General features: G+C 43.9%; 1 protein-coding gene across 3 annotated transcripts in view; it reads left to right on the forward strand.

The window, feature by feature from the left end:
* HIPK2 (homeodomain interacting protein kinase 2) overlaps positions 1-22,658 on the forward strand; it is a 106,060-nt gene that overhangs the window by 49,701 nt on the left and 33,701 nt on the right. For all 3 annotated transcript variants that reach the window (XM_040345396.1, XM_040345398.1, XM_040345397.1), the window contains exons 2-3: positions 1,976-3,047; positions 18,498-18,621. In XM_040345396.1, coding sequence (XP_040201330.1) covers positions 1,978-3,047; positions 18,498-18,621 — 1,194 coding nt within the window. In that variant the 5' untranslated portion in view covers positions 1,976-1,977. The remainder of the gene's footprint in view (positions 1-1,975; positions 3,048-18,497; positions 18,622-22,658) is intronic.

Genomic DNA, 22,658 nt, shown 5'->3' on the forward strand with positions numbered 1-22,658 from the left:
AATGTAGCTGCACTTTACATGTTCTGTGCTGCCTGGAATAAACTGATTATACAGAATATCACCACAATCTAAATGCTTTGATTATACACAGATACGTCAATAACATATTTTCAAAGGCTGGAAACTTTTGTTTTTCTCTTTTCCCTCACAAGCACCCCAGAGGCCTTCCAGGTTCCAGTCATAAAAGCAGCTTGCTATATTAAACAGCACAAGCTATGTTGTGTTTGAACTCATAATAATATATAAGACATAGAGAATTATAATGGCCAGAGCCAAACACGTACAAGCTGGAGACAGAAAGGATTTTATCCAAACAAAGGGCTGTTAGGAAAGACGGCACGCCGCGTTGTGGGCCCATACCGCGACAACACGCCTTTTTTTTTTATATGAAATTATAGATCTGCCCCGAATCACTTATATATTTGGTGCAGCTTAAGGTCAGTTATTGGCTGTCGGTCTGGCGATGGTGTCCGCCCGTCGGTGCTGTGTTTGTACCCCAGAAAGGGTTACGTTTTCTCTGCCGTTGGGAGGACAATGAGCCCCAGACGGAGAAAGCCTTTGTCATGTGCTTGGTGCTCTGATATAAATGTCTCTCATAGAGCCGGCTATGTGACTGTGAATTCATACACCCGAGACGTGCCCCATTGTTCCCGCACAAAGCGGCCCTGGGGAAGGGCACCGTTCCTGGCAGTAAACATGGCACAACACAAATACCTTTTTAGAATGGCTCTGCCATCCACTCAGATATTTACAGACTGAGGGCTAATTGAGATGTCCCAAAATCAGCGAGGAAAAAGGATGTTCATAGAAGTTTTCTTTGAATAAATAAACCAGCTAAAGCAATAAAGTAGATGTAAGCCCTAACTGAATGAATTTTAGTGCCCTCTGTGTATCAGAAACAGTTGCCATATTTGATTTTACTAAAGTAGTAGTCTTGACCTCTTCAGACTCTTTTCTGCCACTTCCTGTCTACAAGCATTTCAGTGATGGCTGCTTGAAATTTCGCAGGGCAGTTTACTTGATGGCGACAACAGCGGTTAATGCCAGACTAATGTGTGTTGAAATAGTCACTTGTAGTCTCCATTAGATGTCTATGTGACATGGTGACAACCAAAAGACAGGGACAGACTGCTGTCACCCTGTAACAGGAAGTGTCTAAATAAGGACCTGCCAGGAAAACCGGCCGTGTGTAGGGGGGGCAAAGTTGCCGAGCAGGTTCTCGGCTTTTCCCTCGGTTTTCCCGACGGTAAAAAGTCAGCCGGGAAAACCGATCATGTATACGAGGCATAAGTGCTCTGGACTGAGACAAGTACACACTATAAAGGGATATGCTTTGTTAATATTTCATGTGGGAGGTTTACAACCACTTTAAAGTAGTAGTAAACCACAGTTACAAAAAAAAGGGCCCTGGGCAATTTAAGTCATAATGCGCTAGTTTGCACTGCACCAAAGGGAGTTTACACACTAGCACGGCTAAACATGTGTAAACGCTATTCAAAAACATGGCATTGTTAGCGCTGCTTTTTTCTGGCACATCCTGTGTACATGAGGCCTTACAGAGGTACTAAGAGGAGGAGTTTCAGCAGGCGGAGTCAGTACAGAAATTGCTGCTTGTAGGCAGCAAAGTACCATGGGATATATAGAAACTGAATGTAAATTGTAGAAGAGAAGTTGCAAAGCATGCTGGGAATCCAGGAAGTTGTAGAATGAGGTGGTCAGCAGACAGGCAGAACTCACAATGTAAAAGGTGATTTTTTAAGTAAGCTTATACTGGATTATCAAATATAACTATTGTTTGTATTGCACAGTATTGATGATGGTATAATATGATAATGTATGCTGTGACTATAGATTTCCTTCAAAGATTATATAGGATTGTAATGGTTGGGTTATATATTTATATGTTAGTTTCCGCCTATAAATAGGACCTTGGAAAAATGTGGCATCAACGTAATATATGTTCTTGTCTTGGCAGGTATGGCCTCATCACTGCAAATCTTATCCTCCCATTGCCTCCCGTTGAGCTCCTATTGTAGCTTGAACAAGCCAAAGTTGGAATCAAGCTTCACCTGGGATATGACTGGTTACGGCTGCCACAGCAAGGTCTACAACCCAGGCAAGATCAACTCCACGACTGGCCAACCCTTGCTTGCCCACGCTTCCCTGCTTAAGGTACCTTACGAGCAGACTGTCATCTTCCCCACCAGTGCAGGTCACATCCTGGTGACCTCGTCCAGCAGCGGGTCCTCAGCAGCAGCCAGCGCTCAGTCGCTCGGCGGCCCTCAAACCAACCTGATGAGGCGCAGCACTGTCAGCCTTCTGGACACATACCAGAAGTGCGGGCTGAAGAGGAAGTGTGAGGAGCTAGATAACGGCAGCGTCCAGATTGTAGACGAACACCCTCCCATGACCCAAAACAATGTCAGCGGGGCCACGGCTGCCACAACCTCTACAGCCACCTCCAAGAACAGTGGCTCCAATAGTGAAGGGGACTACCAGCTGGTGCAGCATGAGGTCCTCTGCTCCATGACCAACACCTATGAGGTGCTGGAGTTCCTGGGCAGAGGTACCTTTGGGCAGGTGGTCAAGTGCTGGAAAAGGGGCACCAATGAAATTGTGGCAATCAAGATCTTAAAGAACCACCCCTCCTATGCCAGGCAAGGGCAGATCGAGGTCAGCATCTTGGCGCGGCTCAGCACGGAGAGTGCAGATGACTTCAACTTCGTGAGGGCCTACGAGTGTTTCCAGCACAAGAATCACACCTGCCTTGTGTTTGAGATGTTGGAACAGAACCTGTATGACTATCTGAAGCAGAACAAGTTCAGTCCGCTGCCTCTCAAGTACATCAGGCCTGTGCTACAGCAGGTAGCCACTGCGCTCATGAAGCTCAAGAGTTTGGGACTGATCCACGCGGACCTGAAACCGGAGAACATCATGTTGGTCGACCCTTCCAGGCAGCCATACAGGGTGAAGGTCATAGACTTTGGTTCAGCAAGTCATGTGTCAAAAGCTGTGTGTTCCACCTACCTGCAGTCCAGATATTACAGGTATGTACTTACCTACAATTCTACAAAATCCTTTTTTTTTTTAAAGAGATACTGTTAAAGGCAAGTGCTTTTCAAAAGTAAGAATTCAACCTAATGCCGCGTACACACCATCACTTTATGTGATGAAAAAAAACGAAATTTTTTGTGAAGTAAAAAAACAACATTTTTGAAACTTCAATTTTCAAAAACGACGTTGCCTACACAGCATCGTTTTTTCAAAATGCTCTAGCAAAGCGCGGTTACGTTCACCACTCTTTTCCATTGAAGCTTGCTTCATAACTTGCTTCTGAGCATGCGCGGGTTTAAAAATTTCATTTTAAACGTCGTTTTAGCCTACACACGGTGATTTTTTGTGACACAAAAAACGACGTTTTGAAAAACGACACAAACAATTGAAGCATGAATTTTTTTTGTCGTTTTTCACAAGACATAAAACAACGTTTTCCCCCACACACGGTCATTTTAATTGACGTTTTTCAAAACGTCGTTTTTTTTCATCACATAAAGTGATGGTGTGTACGCGGCATTAAAGTGGATGGAAACCCGAAAAAAAATAAAAAATTCTTTGCTGTCACAATGTACAGTATAAGATTTCCTATCATCTGTGCCCAGTCTTGCCACACAGAGTTAATCGAGCTCTGAGCAATCCTCTTTTATTGTTCAGTGAAATAAAACTGACTTGCAGAGAAAAACCTTAGTCCGTTCCGCCCCCTTGCTGTGAGTGACAGGTTATTTACATGTCTCATGCAGTAGCCTGGAGACAGGCATTATTTTTTAATTCCCACCCCCACTGCTTTTCTGAAGTCATGTGATTACTGGATTTTGACTGGATGTTAGGGATCATAGCAGAATTTAGTGTAAGGGGAGTGTAGAGGAGGGCTGGGAGTCTACTGACATCACGACTCCACCCACAGAGCTCCAGACAACAGATCCACCCACAGAATCTGCAGTTTTCTGCTGTACTGAAATAGCTTACTCGGCTTTCACTGCACACTGTGAGCTTTTTACAACGTTTCTTAGAAGCTACAAATGGAGCCCACCTTATGTCCTGGCTGGAAGACGTCCAGCATCATCTAGCATAGCATAGAGCAGCACATTGACCCAGTGATGAGACCACTGGGTCTAAATGAATGCATGTTAATAAAAAAGGTTTTACTTAACCTCTTCCCCACCGAGCCATAGTAAAATGACGTCGGTGGGGACCTCTCGTCCTTCAGATTGGACGTCATATGACGTCCTGGCTTTTCCGGCCGCTAGGGGGCTCGCCCGCCTCATTCCTCGGGACCCCGGTGCGCGTGCCTGGCGACCGCGATGTCCGCCGGGCACCCGCGATTACCCGCAATGACGGCAGGACCATGGATCTGTGTGTGTAAACACACAGATCCATGTCCTGTCAGCGGTGAGGAGACTGATGTGTGTTCCCAATACAGAGGAACACACATCGGTCTCCTCCCCTTGTGAGTGCCCCTAACAGTTAGAACACACTTTAGGGAACATATTTAACCCCTTCAGCACCCCCCTAGTGTTAACCCCTTCCCTGTCAGTCACATTTACACAGTAATCAGTGCATTTTATAGCACTAATCGCTGTGAATGGCCCCAAAAATGTGTCAAAAGTGTCCGATATGTCCGCCGCAATGTCACGGTCACAATAAAAAAAAAAAAATCGCAGATCGCCGCCATTACTAGTAAAAAATAAAGAAAAATAAAAATGCCATAATTCTATTTCCTATTTTGTAGAAGCTAGAACTTTTGCGCAAACCGATCAAATACGCTTATTGCGTTTTTTTTTTTTTACCAAAAATATGTAGAATACAAATCGGTCTAAACTAAGGAAAAAACGTTTTTTTTTTTTTTTTTAAATTATGATATTTATTAAATCAAAAAATAAAAGATATTGTGTTTTTTTTTTTTCAAAATTGTCGCTCTTCTTTTGTTTATAGTGCAAAAAATAAAAACCGCAGAGGTGATCAAATACCACAAAAAGAAAGCTCTATTTGTAGGGAAAAAAGGGTGTCAATTTTGTTTGGGAGCCACGTCGCACGACGGCGCAATTGTCATTCAAAGTGCGACAGCGCTGAAAACTAAAAATTGGTCTGGGCAGGAAGGGGGTGAAAATGCCCTGTATGGAAGTGGTTAAAAATTTAATTATTGATAAGGGGGAAGGAGGAACCAGGGATGGCAAAATATAAGCAGAATAAACTTTTATATTTACCTTCAGTCATTTTTTCAATAATATAGTAAAAAAAAAAAAATTCTGCCAGTAAATACCTTATACAGCCCACTTCCTGTTTCTTGTCTGGTAAAAAGCCTAGGCTTATGACATCATGCACAGCTCTCTCTCTCTCACTCTTGTGAGAGTTTGCCAGGAAGGGAGGGGGGATGAGTCATAAGAGGGGCAATGAGAGCTGCAGAGCTGGAGGTGTGTCTGTGTAAATCCAGGAAGTGAACAGGCAGCAGCTTCAGCTGCCCACAGTTAAAATGGATGCAGCCAGACTCAGTGGAGGGAGATTTCTGCAACATATTTGGCAAGTACAGAATCATAGTATATATAAAATAATATGCAAAGTGGTTGGAGGGAAGCTTCTGAATGGCAAAGATGTTTTTATTACAAATTATGTGAGCCGACTGCAGTTCCTCTTTAAACATATGGACATGGCAATATAAATTCTTTACATTATGAGGACTTTTAAATATTTTTTTAAATAATGGAGGTTAAAAAGCAACAATGCCTTAGATATAGAATTTTAAGTTTGTTCATTTTTTTTTTGGGGATGGGGGTTTAAAACAGATACATTTTATTTTCTGTCCGATAAATTTGGCGTAACCCATTATGTGCCAGTGCGATGAACCCCGCCATGTCTGCAGAGACTAGTGTGGAGCTTAATTAGGTTAATAAGAGTCTTGATTCTGTCTGTTCTCGCTCTGCCGCGCTGCGTCCCCCCCCCCTCCCCCCTCCTCCTGCCTGCACAAATCTTCTCCTCCTTTTCCCTCCGTCTCTCATTGTCATCTCCCTGTTTCTGCACCCTGATCACGACTGTCTGCTAAAACTGGGATATTTTTTTTTTTCTCCCAAGTCTCCGCAACGCGGTGCGGAGTGGTCTGCACCCCCTGCTGGTCAGAAAAAATAAAAAATAAAGACAAAAAGAAAACAAAAATGAATCATACTTTTTTGTTTTAAAAGGAAACTTTGTACACTCTAAGCAACAAAACATTAAAGTGGACTTGTCATCAGATATATTATTTATGTTAAAGTGGAGGTTCACCCGAAAACTAAATTTTTAACATTAGATTGATGCTCATTTTGTCTAGGGGAATCGGCTAGTTGTTTTAAAATCCAAGCTGTACTTACCATTTTAGAGAGCGATCTTCTCCGCCGCTTCCGGGTATGGGCTGCGGGACTGGGCGTTCCTATTTTGATTGACAATCTTCCGACAGGCTTCCGACGGTCGCATCCATCGCGTCACGATTTTCCGAAAGTAGCCGAACGTCGGTGCGCAGGCGCCGTATAGAGCCGCACCGACGTTCGGCTTTTTTCGGCTACTCGTGACGCGATGGATGCGACCGTCGGAAGCCTGTCAATCAAATAGGAACGCCCAGTCCCGAAGACCATACCCGGAAGCGGCGGAGAAGATCTCTAAAACGGTAAGTACTGCTTCGATTTTAAAAAAACTAGCCGATTCCCCTTGACAAAATGAGCCTCAATCTAATGTTAAACATTTTTTTTAGGGTGAACTCCCGCTTTAAGTGCAGTAAGCTCAGTAATGTGTCATTGTACCATTTCCATGTATTTTCTACCTCTCACAGAGATCACAGTGCTTCCCCTGACAATGCCTTCATTTGCTTTTCTACTAAATGATGATGCCATCTTTGTTCAGGCATTATCAATTTCCTGGACTGAGATACTGGCTCAGAGATGACATGAGTCATGTAAAGCCTGGCCCCTGTACAGTTCTTGGCTGCTATCACAAATGTATGACACAGATCAGCCCCTGCTGCAGCCTCTCATCTTGTGACTTGCTAAAAAATTACAATGTTGCAATCTGATCAGTGGTGGAGAGGGGATTGAGAAAATGCCTCCTCTTACCTGCAGCAGACTGGTGACATCCACTCAGCCTAGGCAAAGTCACTGACTGGAGCTTGAGGCCCCGTACACACGACCGGTTTTCTCGGCAGAATTCAGCAAGAAACTCGATGGGAGACGTATTCTGCTGAGAAAACCGGTCGTGTGTACACTTTTCGCCGAGAAACCCGTCGGGAAACTCGTCGAGCCAAATAGAGAGCATCTTCTCTATTTCCTCGTTGGGCAATGGGAAAATTTGGCTCGACGAGTTTTCTGACAGCCGAACAAGGAACTCGATGAGCAAAACGATGTGTTTTGCCCGTCGAGTTTCTCGGTCGTGTGTACGGGGCCTAAGGCTTTTTTTTTTTACTTTAAAACAGTCTTATATTAGAACAAAATAAGGAACAAATGTACATATAAAATATATGCAAAATGAATGTCAAATACGCTTGACAATATTACAAACGCTTATCTCAATAAGACATCCATCTTAGAACATAAAGTAACTTGAGACACACAAAAGTCACGACAGGTAATATAACTTGTATAGTACATTATACACATATGATCCCTTACCACAATTTCCGCCTGAATGGCTGGCTTTTTAAAGTAATTCTAAAGGTTGGAATTTTTTATTTTTTTTAAATAACAAACATGTTCTAATTAGTTGCTCTGTGCAATGGTTTTGCACAGAGCAGCCCTAATCCTCTTCTTTTTGGTCCTGGCTCCCTCCCCCTGCTGAGTGCCTGCAATAGCAAGCCTTTTGCTGTAGAGGCACTCCTGCTTCAATCCCCCCCCCCTTTGGAGCGGTGTGTGTACCGCTCCTGCCCATTGAAATGAATGGGCACCGCGGCTATACCGCCAGCAAAGCGCCGCTGCACATATAGAATGACGTTACAAAAATCAACTTTAAAGCAAAAATAAACATCTTATACTTTTCTGCAGTTGTATTGAGTGAGTGAGTGAGAGACTTGTAAAGCGCAACACATGCGAACTGAATCGCCTCTGGGCGCTGTATCCATTTCATGGGTAAGGAACCCCTTGACCTCAGAAGAGATGGGTTTTAATCTTTCTCCTGAAGGCCAAGTGGTCCGACTCCAGTCGGATGGTGGTTGGTAGTGCATTCCACAGGCGAGGTCCCTGGACTGCAAATCTTCGATCTCCTTTGGACTTGTATCTGGCTTTGGGTATCTGGAGTAGGTTTTGATTGGTGGATCGCAGAATGCGATTGGGGTTATGGGTATTGCGCAGAGTGGCCCCAAACCTCCTCTTCTGGGGTGCTCTGCTGGCACTGTCTGCAACTCCTCTTCTGTGTCTGTCCCCATAGCAAGCTTCTTGCTGTGGTGGTACACACTGGCGTGCTAGATCCCGAGCCAGGCAATGCGTGTCCATAGACAAACACAGAGCAGCTTGGCCCTACCCCCAACTCCCTCCTCATAGCATTTGGTTGACAGGAGCAAGAGCCAATGGCTGCCTCAGGCCCTGTGAGTAGGGGGAAAGGGAAGAGATGCAGCCGGACACAGTGCTGGATCAATTGAGGACTCAGGTAAGTATTTAGGGAGAAGGGGGAATATAGCTAATTTTTTCCCTAATGCAGGGAATGCATTAAGGCACATAAACATTTTAGCTTTGGAACCAGTTTAAGTGCATTTCCCGCCAGATATTGTATTGTAAATGCACTTATATTGGATCATAGTGCTTACATAGCATGTATGAGGTGTTGATTTTGTAGATCAGCAGCTTTATCTTCTTGTATGAGTGTCATGTCGGTGACTTTCCTCTGTCCTCCAGAACTGGAATGATGTTTTTATGGTTGAGGTACACCAGTAAAGCAATCATATAGGTGCTGATGGATTGACTGAGACTCTATAAGGGTTCCTCATAACCTGATTTGAGGCCAGGAAAGAAATTGTCCTAGCTATACTCAGTAAATATGAAGGGGGATACGGACACACCACACACCAATTGCTTGTATGGCTACAGATAGCTACTCTGAACCATTTTAAGTGCAGCTTACAAGTTGGGCCTCGTACACACGACCGAGTTTCTCGGCAAAAACCAGCAAGAAACTTGCTGGGATTTTTTTTTTGCCGAGGAAACCGGTCGTGTGTACATTTTTCTACGAGGAAACTGTCGAGGATCTCGTCGAGCCAAAAAGAGAGCATGTCTTCTTTTTCCTCGACGGGAATGGAGAAACTTGCCTTGTCGAGTTCCTCGACAGCCAAGGAACTCGACGAGGAAAACGATGTGTTTCGCCCGTCGAGTTCCTTGGTTGTGTGTACGAGGCTTTAGCTGTGGCTTGTGGTCAGATGTTACTGATGGACCATTTTCAATGTCTTCTTGAGCAGGGTTGGAACTTTCTGCTTGGGGCTAGCAGACCTAGCTTGTCTATGGACGGACAATGGAAGTGTTTAAATATTAACTGTCATGAACTGTCAGAAGAACTTAGAATAGCAACTGCCATTTTTGTCAAAGTGGAAGTCAACCCCCCTATCATTTTCAGCCAAGGAAGCTGCCATCTTGGCCTCTGTTTTATCTTCAACTGCCATGATGTTGCACATGTGATCAGTTATGGCACCGGCCATCGGATGGTGTGACAGTTTGGTTGAGAGCACAGCCAATGAGACAGTTAGCATTTCCGGCATGCCGGGAATGTAACTGTTTTTTGAAACTATTTAATCGTTGGGTTTACTTCCGCTTTAAATGGTACTATGAGTCATCAAGAACCAGTTTTATTCCCTGTTGATCCTGCTAGTAGAGGCGTTATTTGTCCACTGCATTTTAGGCTCCATTCACACCAAGGCGTATTTACGCCCGACGCTCGATACGCTGGAGGGGAGAAATACCATTGCCCTCTATGGAGATGGTTCACATCTCCACGCCGAACGCCTGAAGCTCAAAACAAGTCCCGGACCCTTTTTTTCAGGCGGCTTCGGCGTTCGGAGATGTGGACCTGGGGGTTAATGGGGGTTAAAATCGCGGTGTTTTGTCGCCGCAAATCGCGGTACAAAGCGCCCCAATTTGTCGCCGCAATTCGCGGGACAAAACGCCGCGATTAGGTGTGAATGCAGCCTTAGGGGGTGCCAACGCTATTCACTCTGCTGTGAGATTGCACCCCCATCCCTTGTCTTAGATTGACATATAGATTTCAGTGCAAGTTAAAGGCGAACTAAAGGTGAAACTTTATTTTATTATTTTTAGTTTTGGATAGAGTGGAGATGGATTAGAACACCTGTTTAGTTTTTATGGCTACCTCTGCCCCCCTTAGGGAGATTCCCCTTCTCTATTATCACGAAAAGTAAAAGAAAATCCCAAATTTTGGGTTGTCCCCAGAACAGTAATAGAGGGGAAATCTTCCAGTTGGGAGACCCCAATGGATTTCCTTAGTTTGAAGGGAATTCCTCCCACTTCCTGTTTTGGCAATAGGACAGGAAGTGCCACACAGATGGCAAAAATAAACTGACAAGGGTTATAGCCCTCCCTTACTCTATCCAAATTTATGTGTATACTTCTACTTTAAAGCGGGAGTTCCGCGGGAAAACAGTTTTTTTTAAAGAGCTTTTTGTCACGCTGGTGGTACATAGAAAATAGTACTCACCAGTCTCATCCTCGCTGCCGCTAGCACTACGATATCGCCCAGAAAGATATTTTATAAAATTTTCTGATGGACATTGCCATCTTTACTACTGGCACTCTGAAGCCGTCCTGCAGGATCTTCCGGGATGCGGTGAATGCTGTCCCAGCATTCACCGCTCTATCCCGCGCATGCGCAGTGTGACGGCGAGGCGCGCCGTCAACTCTGCTGAGTTGCTAGGACAACGGCCGGCAGCGTCCTGAAAAGGACACTCCCCGCTGTGCCTAGCATATAAATTTATGTTTACTATGGGAGAATTGTATCCGCCCCCGGTCACATGACCGTCACCTGACCGCGTGCAGTCAGGTGACGTTCGAAAGATCGCGAGATTGCTTCTCTAGCTGCTGTGTCTCGTCACCGTCCAGAGACACACGTGTTAGCTCCCAAAATCCTTTGCGGAGCTAGCCGACACGCCCATTCCCGAACCCCTACAACCCGGATGTGCCTGCTCGAGATGCTGAAAAGGGGGTATGTAGATTTTTATATTTTTTTGGAACCGCCAAATCGTCAGGCACACCGGGGGGACTGTTATATCAAACAAAGTGACCTAATAGGGTGAACCTCCGCTTTAAGTGACACAAATTAAAGGCAAACTTTGGCTAATCCTTTCAAAGCAGTTACAGCGACAGGTTTATTTCTGTTGGATGTAAACCATAGGGGTAAAGGCAGATTGCTGGAAGCAGCCCTGGCAGTTTTAAATAGTTTGTACCAGTCTCTGTGACTGTGACGTTTGTTGGACAGCTTGGCCTGTATGTAAATGTGGAGAAAAAATATAAATATATATAGGGGAAAAAAGCAAAAGTTATTCATATACCAGATACTATCATTACAGGTAAGTTCATACAGTTAAGAGGCTACACATTTTTACTATATATTGAATGCACATAACAACTGGCCTGTTATTGGATCTAAACCCTAAAACAAAAATGTAGACTACTAGTCCTTAGATAATAGTAAGACATGCCGGCAAAACTGTAATCCTTGAAGTGTCATTTATTGGTACATCAGAGTGACAATAAAACAATAGTTCTGACGCGTTTGGGCAATAGGCTTAGTCGTAGCTGAAACGCGTCAGTATTATTGTTTTATTGTCACTCTGATGTACCAATAAACGACACTTTAAGGATTACAGTCTTGCCTGCTTTTCTTACTAATGTTGCATTCAAGTGTGTTGGGACACATCGAGCCTTGGCACCTATGAGTGGACCTGTTGTATAGATTGGGTTGTCCCTGCAGAGAGCTCTGTTACCTTTTTTCTTTTCCATACTAGTCCTGACATCTCAAGTCTCCCGCGAGGTGCAGGAGACTCCCCCATTTCTGCGGTGGCTCCCGCACACCTGCAAGCGCCTCCCGATCTCCTGGAAATGATCGGTGTGGGGAACAACTGTGAAGACTGACTCTGTCCCCACAAACAGCTTCCGCTCCTAGCATCCTCTATAACACTAAACAATCAGTCCTTGTAATTAGGGCTCTGGCTGGCGGCCATTTTGAGGTGGACCAAATTGCATTGATTTTAATGGGAGAATTCTCAAACGCTAGAGAACAAACGTCCTTCTTGTGTTGAGTCTCCGGCGCCACCATTTTCCTAAGAAAAAAAACTCTTTACTACATAGGACAATATATATAGATAGATAGATATAGATATATATACATATACACAGTGTTTTTTTATTTGTTATGTTGTGTTACTTTGTTTCAGAGCAGATAGATATATATATATATAAATATATATATATTCTGCTTTGAAGTTAAAAAATTAACAAGTCTATATGCTGACATCTCACCAAAGCCCCCCCCCAAAAAAAATATATATAGAAGAAATTGTAAAAAAAACACAAACAAAATTGAAAGTATAAAAAAATGAAATAAAAACCTCACACCACTCTCCCCTGCCCTATCAACACTGTCCAGTGCCCCAACACCCCCAAAAAGCATTGTGAAAAAAATTAAGAAACAAATTAAACTGTAAAAAAACGAATTACTAAAATAAACACACAGATCCATGTCCTGTCAGCGGTGAGTCCCCCTCCCCCTACAGTTAGAACACACTTTAGGGAACATTTTTAACCCCTTCAGCGCCCCCTAGTGTTAACCCCTTCCCTGCCAGTCACATTTACACAGTAATCAGTGCAGTTTTATAGCACTAATCTCTGTGTAAGGCCCCATACACACGAGAGAATTTATCCGCGGATACGGTCCAGCGGACCATTTCCACGGATAAATCCTCTCAAAGATTTCCGCAGATTTCTATGCGATGGAGTGTACACACCATCGCATTGAAATCCGCGCGGAAATCCTCTGGCGATGACGTGTCGCTGTCATATAAGGAATTCCACGCATGCGTCAAATCATTACGACGCGTGCGGGGAATCCCTTTGGACGGATGGATCCGGTGAGTCTATACAGACGAGCGGATCCATCCGTTGGAATGGATTCCAGCAGATGGATTTGTTGTGCATGTCAGCAAATATCCGATCTGGTGGAATCCATCCCAGAGGAGATTTCTCCGCGGAAACAGATCCGCTGGAGTGTACACACCATAGGATCTATCCGCAGAAACCCATTTGCTGGGATTTATCTGCGGATGGATTCTATCGTGTGTATGGGGCCTAAGTGTGAATGGTCCCAAAAATGTGTCAAAAGTGTCCGATATGTCCGCCGCAATGTCACGGTCACAATTAAAATCGCAGATCGCCGCCATTACTAGTAAAAAATAAAATAAAAATAAAAATGCCATAATTCTATTCATTATTTTGTAGATGCTAAAACTTGTGCGCAAACCGATCAAATATGCTTATTGCGATTTTTTTACCAAAAATATGTAGAAGGATACGTAGCCGTCTAAACTGAGAAAAAAAAAATTATGATATTTATTAAATCAAAAAGTAAAAGATAATGGGGGTTATTTACGAAAGGCAAATCTACTTTGCACTACAAGTGCAAACTACAAGTGCAAAGTGCACTTGGAAGTGCAGTTGCTGTAGATCCGAAGGGGACGTGCAAGGAAAATAAAAAACAGCACTTTAGCTTGCACATGATTGGATGATAAAATCAGCAGAGCTTCCCCTCATTTCAGATCTACCCCTCAGATTTTCAGTGACTGCACTTCCAAGTGCACTTTGCACTTGTAGTTTGCACTTGTAGTGCAAAGTGGATTTTCCTTTCGTAAATAACCCCCATTGTGTTTTTTCAAAATTGTTGCTCTTCTTTTTTGCGCAAAAAATTAAAACCGCAGAGGTGATCAAATACCACCAAAAGAAAACTATATTTGTGGGGAAAAAAGGGCGTCAATTTTGTTTGGGAGCCACCTTGCACGACCGCGCAATTGTCATTCAAAGTGCGACAGCACTAAAAACTAAAAATTGGTCTGGGCAGGAAGGGGGTGATAATGCCCTGTATGGAAGTGGTTAAAGAGAAGCTAACTTCTGAAAAGTCCTATCATGCCCTGTACACACGATCGGAATTTCCGATGAGATAAAATCCGATGGAATTTTCCGTCGGAATTCTGTTCAAGCTGTCTTGCATACACACTGTTAGACCAAATTCTGGCCGTCCAAAACGGTGACGTAAAACACTGAGACGAGCCGAGAAAAAATAAGTTCTCTCGGTCAGAGTTCCACACAGACGATCGGAATTTCCGATAGTATTTTAATCCATCGGAAAAAATAAAACATGTTCTATTTCTAAACTCCGACGGAAAAAAGTCCGGTGGGGCCCACACACCATCGAAATATCCGATGAAAAGATTCCGTTGGACTTTTTTTTATCGGAAATTTCGATCGTTTGTACAAGGCATCACACTTTTTTTTTTCACAAGAAATGGCATCACACTTTATTTCCAAAATTTGGAATTCTTGAACCAAAAGTCCCATTGAAGTCAATAGAAGATTCAACATTGTGCAGGATGGTTTGGGAAGCGCCTGGCAGGCAGATGAGATGATGGGGCCAAAAAAACAGCCCTTGCCATTTACAGTACTATGAGGGATAGAAGGGGGGACCGGGTGGGACTGTTGGTCAAACTCGGGGTACTTAGGGAACAGCAGAATCATGTATAAGGCAGAAACAACCTTTGAATCAGTCTTTGGCTCGCAGAAACCTATTGGCAATCCAAAGTGTCAAAAATAACACTGAAATAGATTCAGCTTGAGACATCCAAATACATAATATTTGGTCCAAATCTAACGTCATTCAAATTCCAGGATCGTTATATAATGTTTGGTAGCTTTGCATTTTTTCATTGGTTTCTATGTTGCCCCCCTATTGTACTCCCAGGGGGAGGAGGGATTTGTACAGCGGAAGTGTTTTTGCCCCCATTAAGAAAGCAATGGCCTCACTGTGACAAATTCGTGTTCCCCCTTAGACGCCCCCTCCCTCTCTCCCTCCCTCCCTCCCTCCTCCTCCTCCTGTACTCTGTGCTGGTTTTGCGGTTACAGACAGGGTCAGGAAAAGTTCCCACATGGAAAAGACAAAAAAAAAATCATTTTCTCAGCTCTGTTAACACTGCAGCGGCCGCGCGACACTGCATCGCGCTGGCAGAACAGAAAATAAATCGCCCTGGAATGGGGCTGTGACTGTACTGTTGGTGCAGAGCCAAAACAAACAAAAACATTGTATTTCTGGCAGGGAGAGCATTTTCCTTATAGCTGAGCTGTGCGTCAAAGAGGACCTGTGTTCCTTTTTAAATTACACCATTCAATGAGGCAATATCAGGGACCAATAGGGCGCTGTCATTGGATAGACGATTAGTTAGTGGAGCTTAGCCTTGAAGTCAGGCACCAGTCACATAGTGAAACTAAATCAGAGAGGTGCACCAGCTGGGCCGGGCTGGCTATAGGACACACCGGGCATTTTGCCCTGTGGGCCGGGGGCCGCCGGGCTGCATTTCCTAACAAGAGCTGACTAATGTGACAGAGAGCTCTAGAGGGTGAGAACCGCAACATAAAATATGTGACTTTATCGCATACATCATGCACCTGGCTGTCACCCGCGGGTCTCTCTGGGCAAGCCATTTGGGCCTCTAGGTAGTGACACAGACAGAGCAAGACTCTCTGAGTCCTCTCAAACCAGTCCTCTCTTCAGCCTCTTTGCGGAACATGATGCTGGTGCTCAGTGGTAGCCGCCTGTAAAAACCTGGCAGAGGAAGACAGAAAACAAATTCTGTTACACAATGTTTGTAGCCAGATTCTGTTTTCTACTTCCATATTGGGACTGGTGCGGGCCTCCAGGAAGGGACAGTGACATGGGCAGGAATGTACTTTGCTTGAGTAATCCTCCCACTGCAGTGTGTCACCTTTCACGGCGTTCAATAGAGGATGCCGGCGTTCAGGGAGGGACAGTTGGCTGGTAGCCTAGACCACCTGTCGGAGGAGGAATAAAGTGTGTTCCCTGGGAGGTGTTGCTAACTGTATGGGGGCTGGGCTGACTGGGAGGAGGAGAGAGATCGCTGTTCCTGAGCACTAGGAACAGACGATCTCTCTCTACTCTCCTGACAGAACAGGGATCTGTTTGTTTACACTGACAGATCCCTGTTTTGCCTGCTGGTTGGCTCCCTCGCTCGCGAATGAGTGTGCGTGCCGCCAGAGGCGACGGCGATTCGTACAGGGGATTCGTACAGGGGAGTACAACTACAGCGAGCATCCGGAATTAGTTAAAAAAAAAATGGGCAGCTCAGTCCAAAATGCCCGGGCCTATTTTTTGTCCCAGTCTAGCCCTGGGCACCAGAGAGTCTTTTCTGTTAGGCATCCTTTGGTGTTTTCTCCTAAGCAGAACCTTTACCTTTAAAGAAAACCTGTACCTTACCGAATTAAGACAAATACTCACCTACCACCCACTGCCTGTCCAGTGCCCTGTTTGCCCGCTAATGCTGATGACTTTTCCACACCTTTACAATAAAAAACTCAGAGCCTCAGGCCTCGTACACACGACCGAGTTTCTCGGCAAAAACCAGCAAGAAACTTGCTGTTTTTTTTTTTTTTTTTACCGAGGAAACCGGTCGTGTGTACACTTTTCGACAAGGAAACTGTTGAGGATCTCGTCAAGCCAAAAAGAGAGCATGTTCTCTTTTTCCTCAACGGGAATGGGGAAATTTGGCTCGCCGAGATCCTCGACAGCAAAACGATGTGTTTCGCCCGTCGAGTTTTTTCGGTCGTGTGTACGAGGCTTCAGAGGTGAGTCGCTGTCGCATGGATGGGGCTTCAGTGGGGTGGTGGAGTAGCATCTGGAATATAGGTATGTGTATTTTTACCCTCCCTGCTCTAAAGCGGATCAGTTACTTTGCCCTTATTGAGCACCTTGTCCTTGTTCTCTTAAAGCAGAACTACACCCGCTTATCCTTTACAGCCAAGGAAGCTGTCATATTAGCCACTGTTTGATCTGCTGTTGTCATGGTGGTGCTGCACGTGTGATCAGTTATTACACCAGCCATTTGATGGTTTGACAATTCCATTGAGAAAATAAACGACTGTGACGGTTATGATTCACGGCATGCCTTGAATGTAACTATTTTGGGAAACCATTAAATCCAGGGGTTTAGTTCCACTTTAATAGTTTACAATAGAGAACAGGTGGACTTCAGTTCCACTTGCACGGCAGTTATATACTGTACAATATTACAGTATATACATTTTATGTCTCTATTGATGATATTACAGTACAAGTCAAGTTGAATGTGATAAACTACTACAAGCTATATGATATGCAATAATCTATATAAATGGGGACCGTCCCGAACAATACTGCACATACACCTCCAAACAAGTTCTAGGCTGACAAGCTGCACATTCTGCTTTGTTGTTGCATCAGTCAGGAACAATTCAGGTCATGCCGGCATTTGTAGCTCTATAGCAGTTAATTGAAATAGACAGAACAGGTTGGATGTGACTATAACGGAAATCAAACCAAAGAAGCAACATAAATAAATTCTTTAGTATTTATTAGCAAAATTATCTAAAAAGTCATATTTCAAAAATAGGCTTATAACCCATAGATACGGTCCGGGAACTGTTTACAGCAGTATAGACGTGGATCCCAACATGTTTCGCCCTAATATTGCGCTTCCTCAGGGGATTCTATCCACTTGGGGTCTCAGCCTTCTAATAAACAAAAAATACAAATATCACACCATAATTATTACAATGGAGAAAATTTTAAATACAACACAGAGATTATATTACACATTATATGACACATTATGACACATTAAATGTTATTTCAGCAGCATGAGGGGAGGGGACGGCACTCTCACGAGCTGACAGGCAGGGAGGGAGGAGGACAGAGGACAAGAGAGCTGCAGGTGATGGAGGCACTTAAACTGACCACGGTGTCAGGGCTCAGCAGCCATGATAAACAGTGGTCAGTTTGAAGAGGGGAGGGCAGAACCAGGCAGGATCAACCAAGTATTTCAGGTAAAACAGGGGGTTTTAAGGGTAACAAGTGCTTTATATCTACTAGAGCACATTGGCAGCTCATCACTACCCCTGTCAGTGGAAGAGAGGGCATCAAATCCCAGAGTTGCCAGGTTGCTTATTTTCCTGTTTAGATGGATTGAATACAAAATATGCAGATTTTTTTTCAAAACAATTCTGTGACATCAGGAATGCCCATGCAGGGGCTATAGCATGCCTAACAAATAGTGTGATTTTTTTTGTGCTGTATTCAGACCTCTCCTCCTTTATGCGTAAATTGACGGCGCTATATAAGTACCTAAATAATAATAATTATTCCTTAACATTGTTATGTTATGTTATGTTTTGCAGGGCTCCAGAGATCATCCTCGGGTTGCCGTTTTGCGAAGCCATCGACATGTGGTCTCTGGGTTGTGTCATCGCTGAGCTGTTCCTGGGGTGGCCCCTGTATCCTGGAGCCTCTGAGTATGACCAGGTGAGTGCAGGGCTCAGGGAATGTCCAGATTATTAAAGTAAAGCCAACCTTATTCCGCTGTTCCTGAGTGTGGAGAAGTTAAAACCTGTGTCAGGTTTTGTTTGTTACCTGTGTCTCCAATGGACAGATCTATCTTCACTATTATTCCTGCAAAAAGACAGAAAGGAAGTGAGAGTGTCAACTACGTTTAATAGGTTCAGTTGAATTTGATTTGCCAAAGTGAGAGTCATAGGAGTTTCCAACACATTTCGAGAGCTCGCCAGTCCTCCTTTTTCAGGGCTTTGGTTTCAGAATAAAAGACTAGGTAGCACACGGGACTGAGAATAAATCGTTATTTAGTTTTTTTTATTACAGGTACTTGTAGAGCATTATCGGTTTACGCAGCACTTTCCATATACTGTATACAGGGAGTGCAGAATTATTAGGCAAATTAGTATTTTGACCACATCATCCTCTTTATGCATGTTGTCTTACTCCAAGCTGTATAGGCTCGAAAGCCTACTACCAATTAAGCATATTAGGTGATGTGCATCTCTGTAATGAGAAGGTGTGTGGTCTAATGACATCAACACCCTATATCAGGTGTGCAGAATTATTAGTCAACTTCCTTTCCTTTGGCAAAATGAGTCAAAAGAAGGACTTGACAGGCTCAGAAAAGTCAAAAATAGTGAGATATCTTGCAGAGGGATGCAGCACTCTTAAAATTGCAAAGCTTCTGAAGCGTGATCATCGAACAATCAAGCGTTTCATTCAAAATAGTCAACAGGGTCGCAAGAAGCGTGTGGAAAAACCAAGGTGCAAAATAACTGCCCATGAACTGAGAAAAGTCAAGCGTGCAGCTGCCAAGATGCCACTTGCCACCAGTTTGGCCATATTTCAGAGCTGCAACATCACTGGAGTGCCCAAAAGCACAAGGTGTGCAATACTCAGAGACATGGCCAAGGTAAGAAAGGCTGAAAGACGACCACCACTGAACAAGACACACAAGCTGAAACGTCAAGACTGGGCCAAGAAATATCTCAAGACTGATTTTTCTAAGGTTTTATGGACTGATGAAATGAGAGTGAGTCTTGATGGGCCAGATGGATGGGCCCGTGGCTGGATTGGTAAAGGGCAGAGAGCTCCAGTCCGACTCAGACACCAGCAAGGTGGAGGTGTACTGGTTTGGGCTGGTATCATCAAAGATGAGCTTGTGGGGCCTTTTCGGGTTGAGGATGGAGTCAAACTCAACTCCCAGTCCTACTGCCAGTTTCTGGAAGACACCTTCTTCAAGCAGTGGTACAGGAAGATGTCTGCGTCCTTCAAGAAAAACATGATTTTCATGCAGGACAATGCTCCATCACACGCGTCCAAGTACTCCACAGCGTGGCTGGCAAGAAAGGGTATAAAAGAAGAAAAACTAATATCATGGCCTCCTTGTTCACCTGATCTGAACCCCATTGAGAACCTGTGGTCCATCATCAAATGTGAGATTTACAAGGAGGGAAAACAGTACACCTCTCTGAACAGTGTCTGGGAGGCTGTGGTTGCTGCTGCACGCAATGTTGATGGTGAACAGATCAAAACACTGACAGAATCCATGGATGGCAGGCTTTTGAGTGTCCTTGCAAAGAAAGGTGGCTATATTGGTCACTGATTTGTTTTTGTTTTGTTTTTGAATGTCAGAAATGTATATTTGTGAATGTTGAGATGTTATATTGGTTTCACTGGTAAAAATAAATAATTGAAATGGGTATATATTTGTTTTTTGTTAAGTTGCCTAATAATTATGCACAGTAATAGTCACCTGCACACACAGATATCCCCCTAAAATAGCTAACACTAAAAACAAACTAAAAACTACTTCCAAAAATATTCAGCTTTGATATTAATGAGTTTTTTGGGTTCATTGAGAACATGGTTGTTGTTCAATAATAAAATTAATCCTCAAAAATACAACTTGCCTAATAATTCTGCACTCCCTGTATTGTGCATTCACGTCCTTAAAGGGGTTTTAAAGGTACAATTTTTTTTCCCTTATTGTCGTGCTCGCCCCCTCCCTTGGACTACTAGAGAGTCAAGACGCTCTCTACGTTGCAGATAGAGAAAGGAGCTGTGTGTTAGTGGGCAACCTGACTCTTCTGTAGTCCAAGGGAGGGGGAGAGCACGACACTCCACCAGGGAGAAAGCCTTGCATTACTGTGTGGAGTTAGACAGAAGAACAGGAAGTGAGGATTTCTCAGAAGAAATAAGGACATTTAAAAGCAAAATGGAAGGATGAGGTAAGTGAAGGAGGACTGCACTAAGGTAAAGGAAGCTATTTAGGAAAACAAATTGTACCTTTACAACCCCTTTAAGGAGCTTACAATCCAAGGTCCCTAACTCGCATACTAGGGTTAATTGTACAGGAGCCAATTAACCTACCAGCATGTTTTTAGTGTTTGGGAGGAAACCAGAGTATCCGGAGGGAGAAAGAGAATCCAATAACATATTTAGGTAGGCTCATTCAGGGTGCTGATCACACAGACAGACTAGCACTCAGACCGGGAACTGGTGAGCCCCCAAAACACATTGGCTACTCCTGTGACTCTCATTTTGGCAAATAAAAACAATTAGATCTGTTAATCCTAGTTGGCACACTCCTATCCTGGCCGTATTTTTTCCATCAGCATTACAGTGACTGAAGTATTCACAGCACTTCACTTTTTGAACATTTAGTTATGTTACAGTCCTATTCCAAAAAAAAATTGAATTCAATATTTTCCTCATAATTCCACAAACAATACCCCATAATGACAACGTGAAAGAAGTTTGTTTGAAATCTGCAAATTTATTAAAAATAAAAACCGAAATCGATAAGTATTCACAGCCTTTGCCGCTTAAAATTGAGCTCAGATGCATTTCCTCCTTTAGCTATTTCTACAACTTTATTGGTGCACCTGTGGTAAATTCAGTTGATTGGACATGATTTGGAAAGGCACACACCTGTCTATATAAAGGTCTCACAGTTAACAGTGCATGTCAGAGCACAAACCAAGCCATGAAGTCCAATGAGTTATCTGTAGACCTCCGAGACAGGATTGTATCGAGGCACAGGTCTGCGGAAGGGTACAGAAAAATTTCTGCAGCATAGAAGGTCCCAATGAGCACAGTGGCCTCGATCATCCGTAAATGGAAGACGTTTGGAACCACCAGGACTCTTCCTAGAGCGGACCTCCTGGTCAAACTGAGCAATCGGTGGAGACTGGTCTTAGTCAGAGAGGTAACCAAGAACCCAATGGTCACTCTGACAAACTCCAGCATTTCTCTGTGGAGAAAGGAGAACCTTCCAAAAGAACAACCATCTCTGCAGCACTCCACCAATCAGGCCTGTATGGTAGAGTGGCCAAATGGAAACCACTCCTCAGTTAAAGACCCACGACAGCCCACCTGGAGTTTGCCAAAAGGCTCCTGAAGGACTCAAAATTCTCTGTTTGAACTCATTGGCCTGAATGACAAGTGTCATGTCTGGAGAAAATCAGGTACCGCTCATCAATTGGCCAATACCATCCCTACATTGAAGCATGGTGGTGGCAGCATCTTGCTGTGGGGATGTTTTTCAGTGGCAGGAAGTGGGAGACTAGTCAGGATGGAGGGAAAGATGAATGCAGCAATGTACAGAGACATCCTTGATGCAAAGCTGCTCCAAAGTCCTCTGGACCTAAGACTGGGGCAAAGGTTAATTTTCCAATAGGACAACGACCCTAAGCACACAGCCAAGGTAACAAAAGAGTGGCTATGGGACAACTCTTTGAATGTCTAACGATCGGTTTTGACCTATCGGTTAGCAATCCATCGGTTAAATTTTAAAGCAAGTTGCCATTTTTTTAACCAAAGGCTAAATAACCTATGGGGCCTACACACGATCTGTTTGGACCGATGAAAACGATCCATCAGACCGTTATCCTCTGGTTAACCGATCGTGTGTACGAGGCCTTACTCACTGATAATTCCATTAACCAACGTATGATTTCACTTTACTGACCATTTAATTCTTGCACTAAAGCTTCTTTCAGACT

The sequence above is a fragment of the Rana temporaria genome, chromosome 3, assembly GCF_905171775.1.
Source record: "Rana temporaria chromosome 3, aRanTem1.1, whole genome shotgun sequence".
In the NCBI taxonomy this organism is placed as follows: Eukaryota; Metazoa; Chordata; class Amphibia; order Anura; family Ranidae; genus Rana; species Rana temporaria.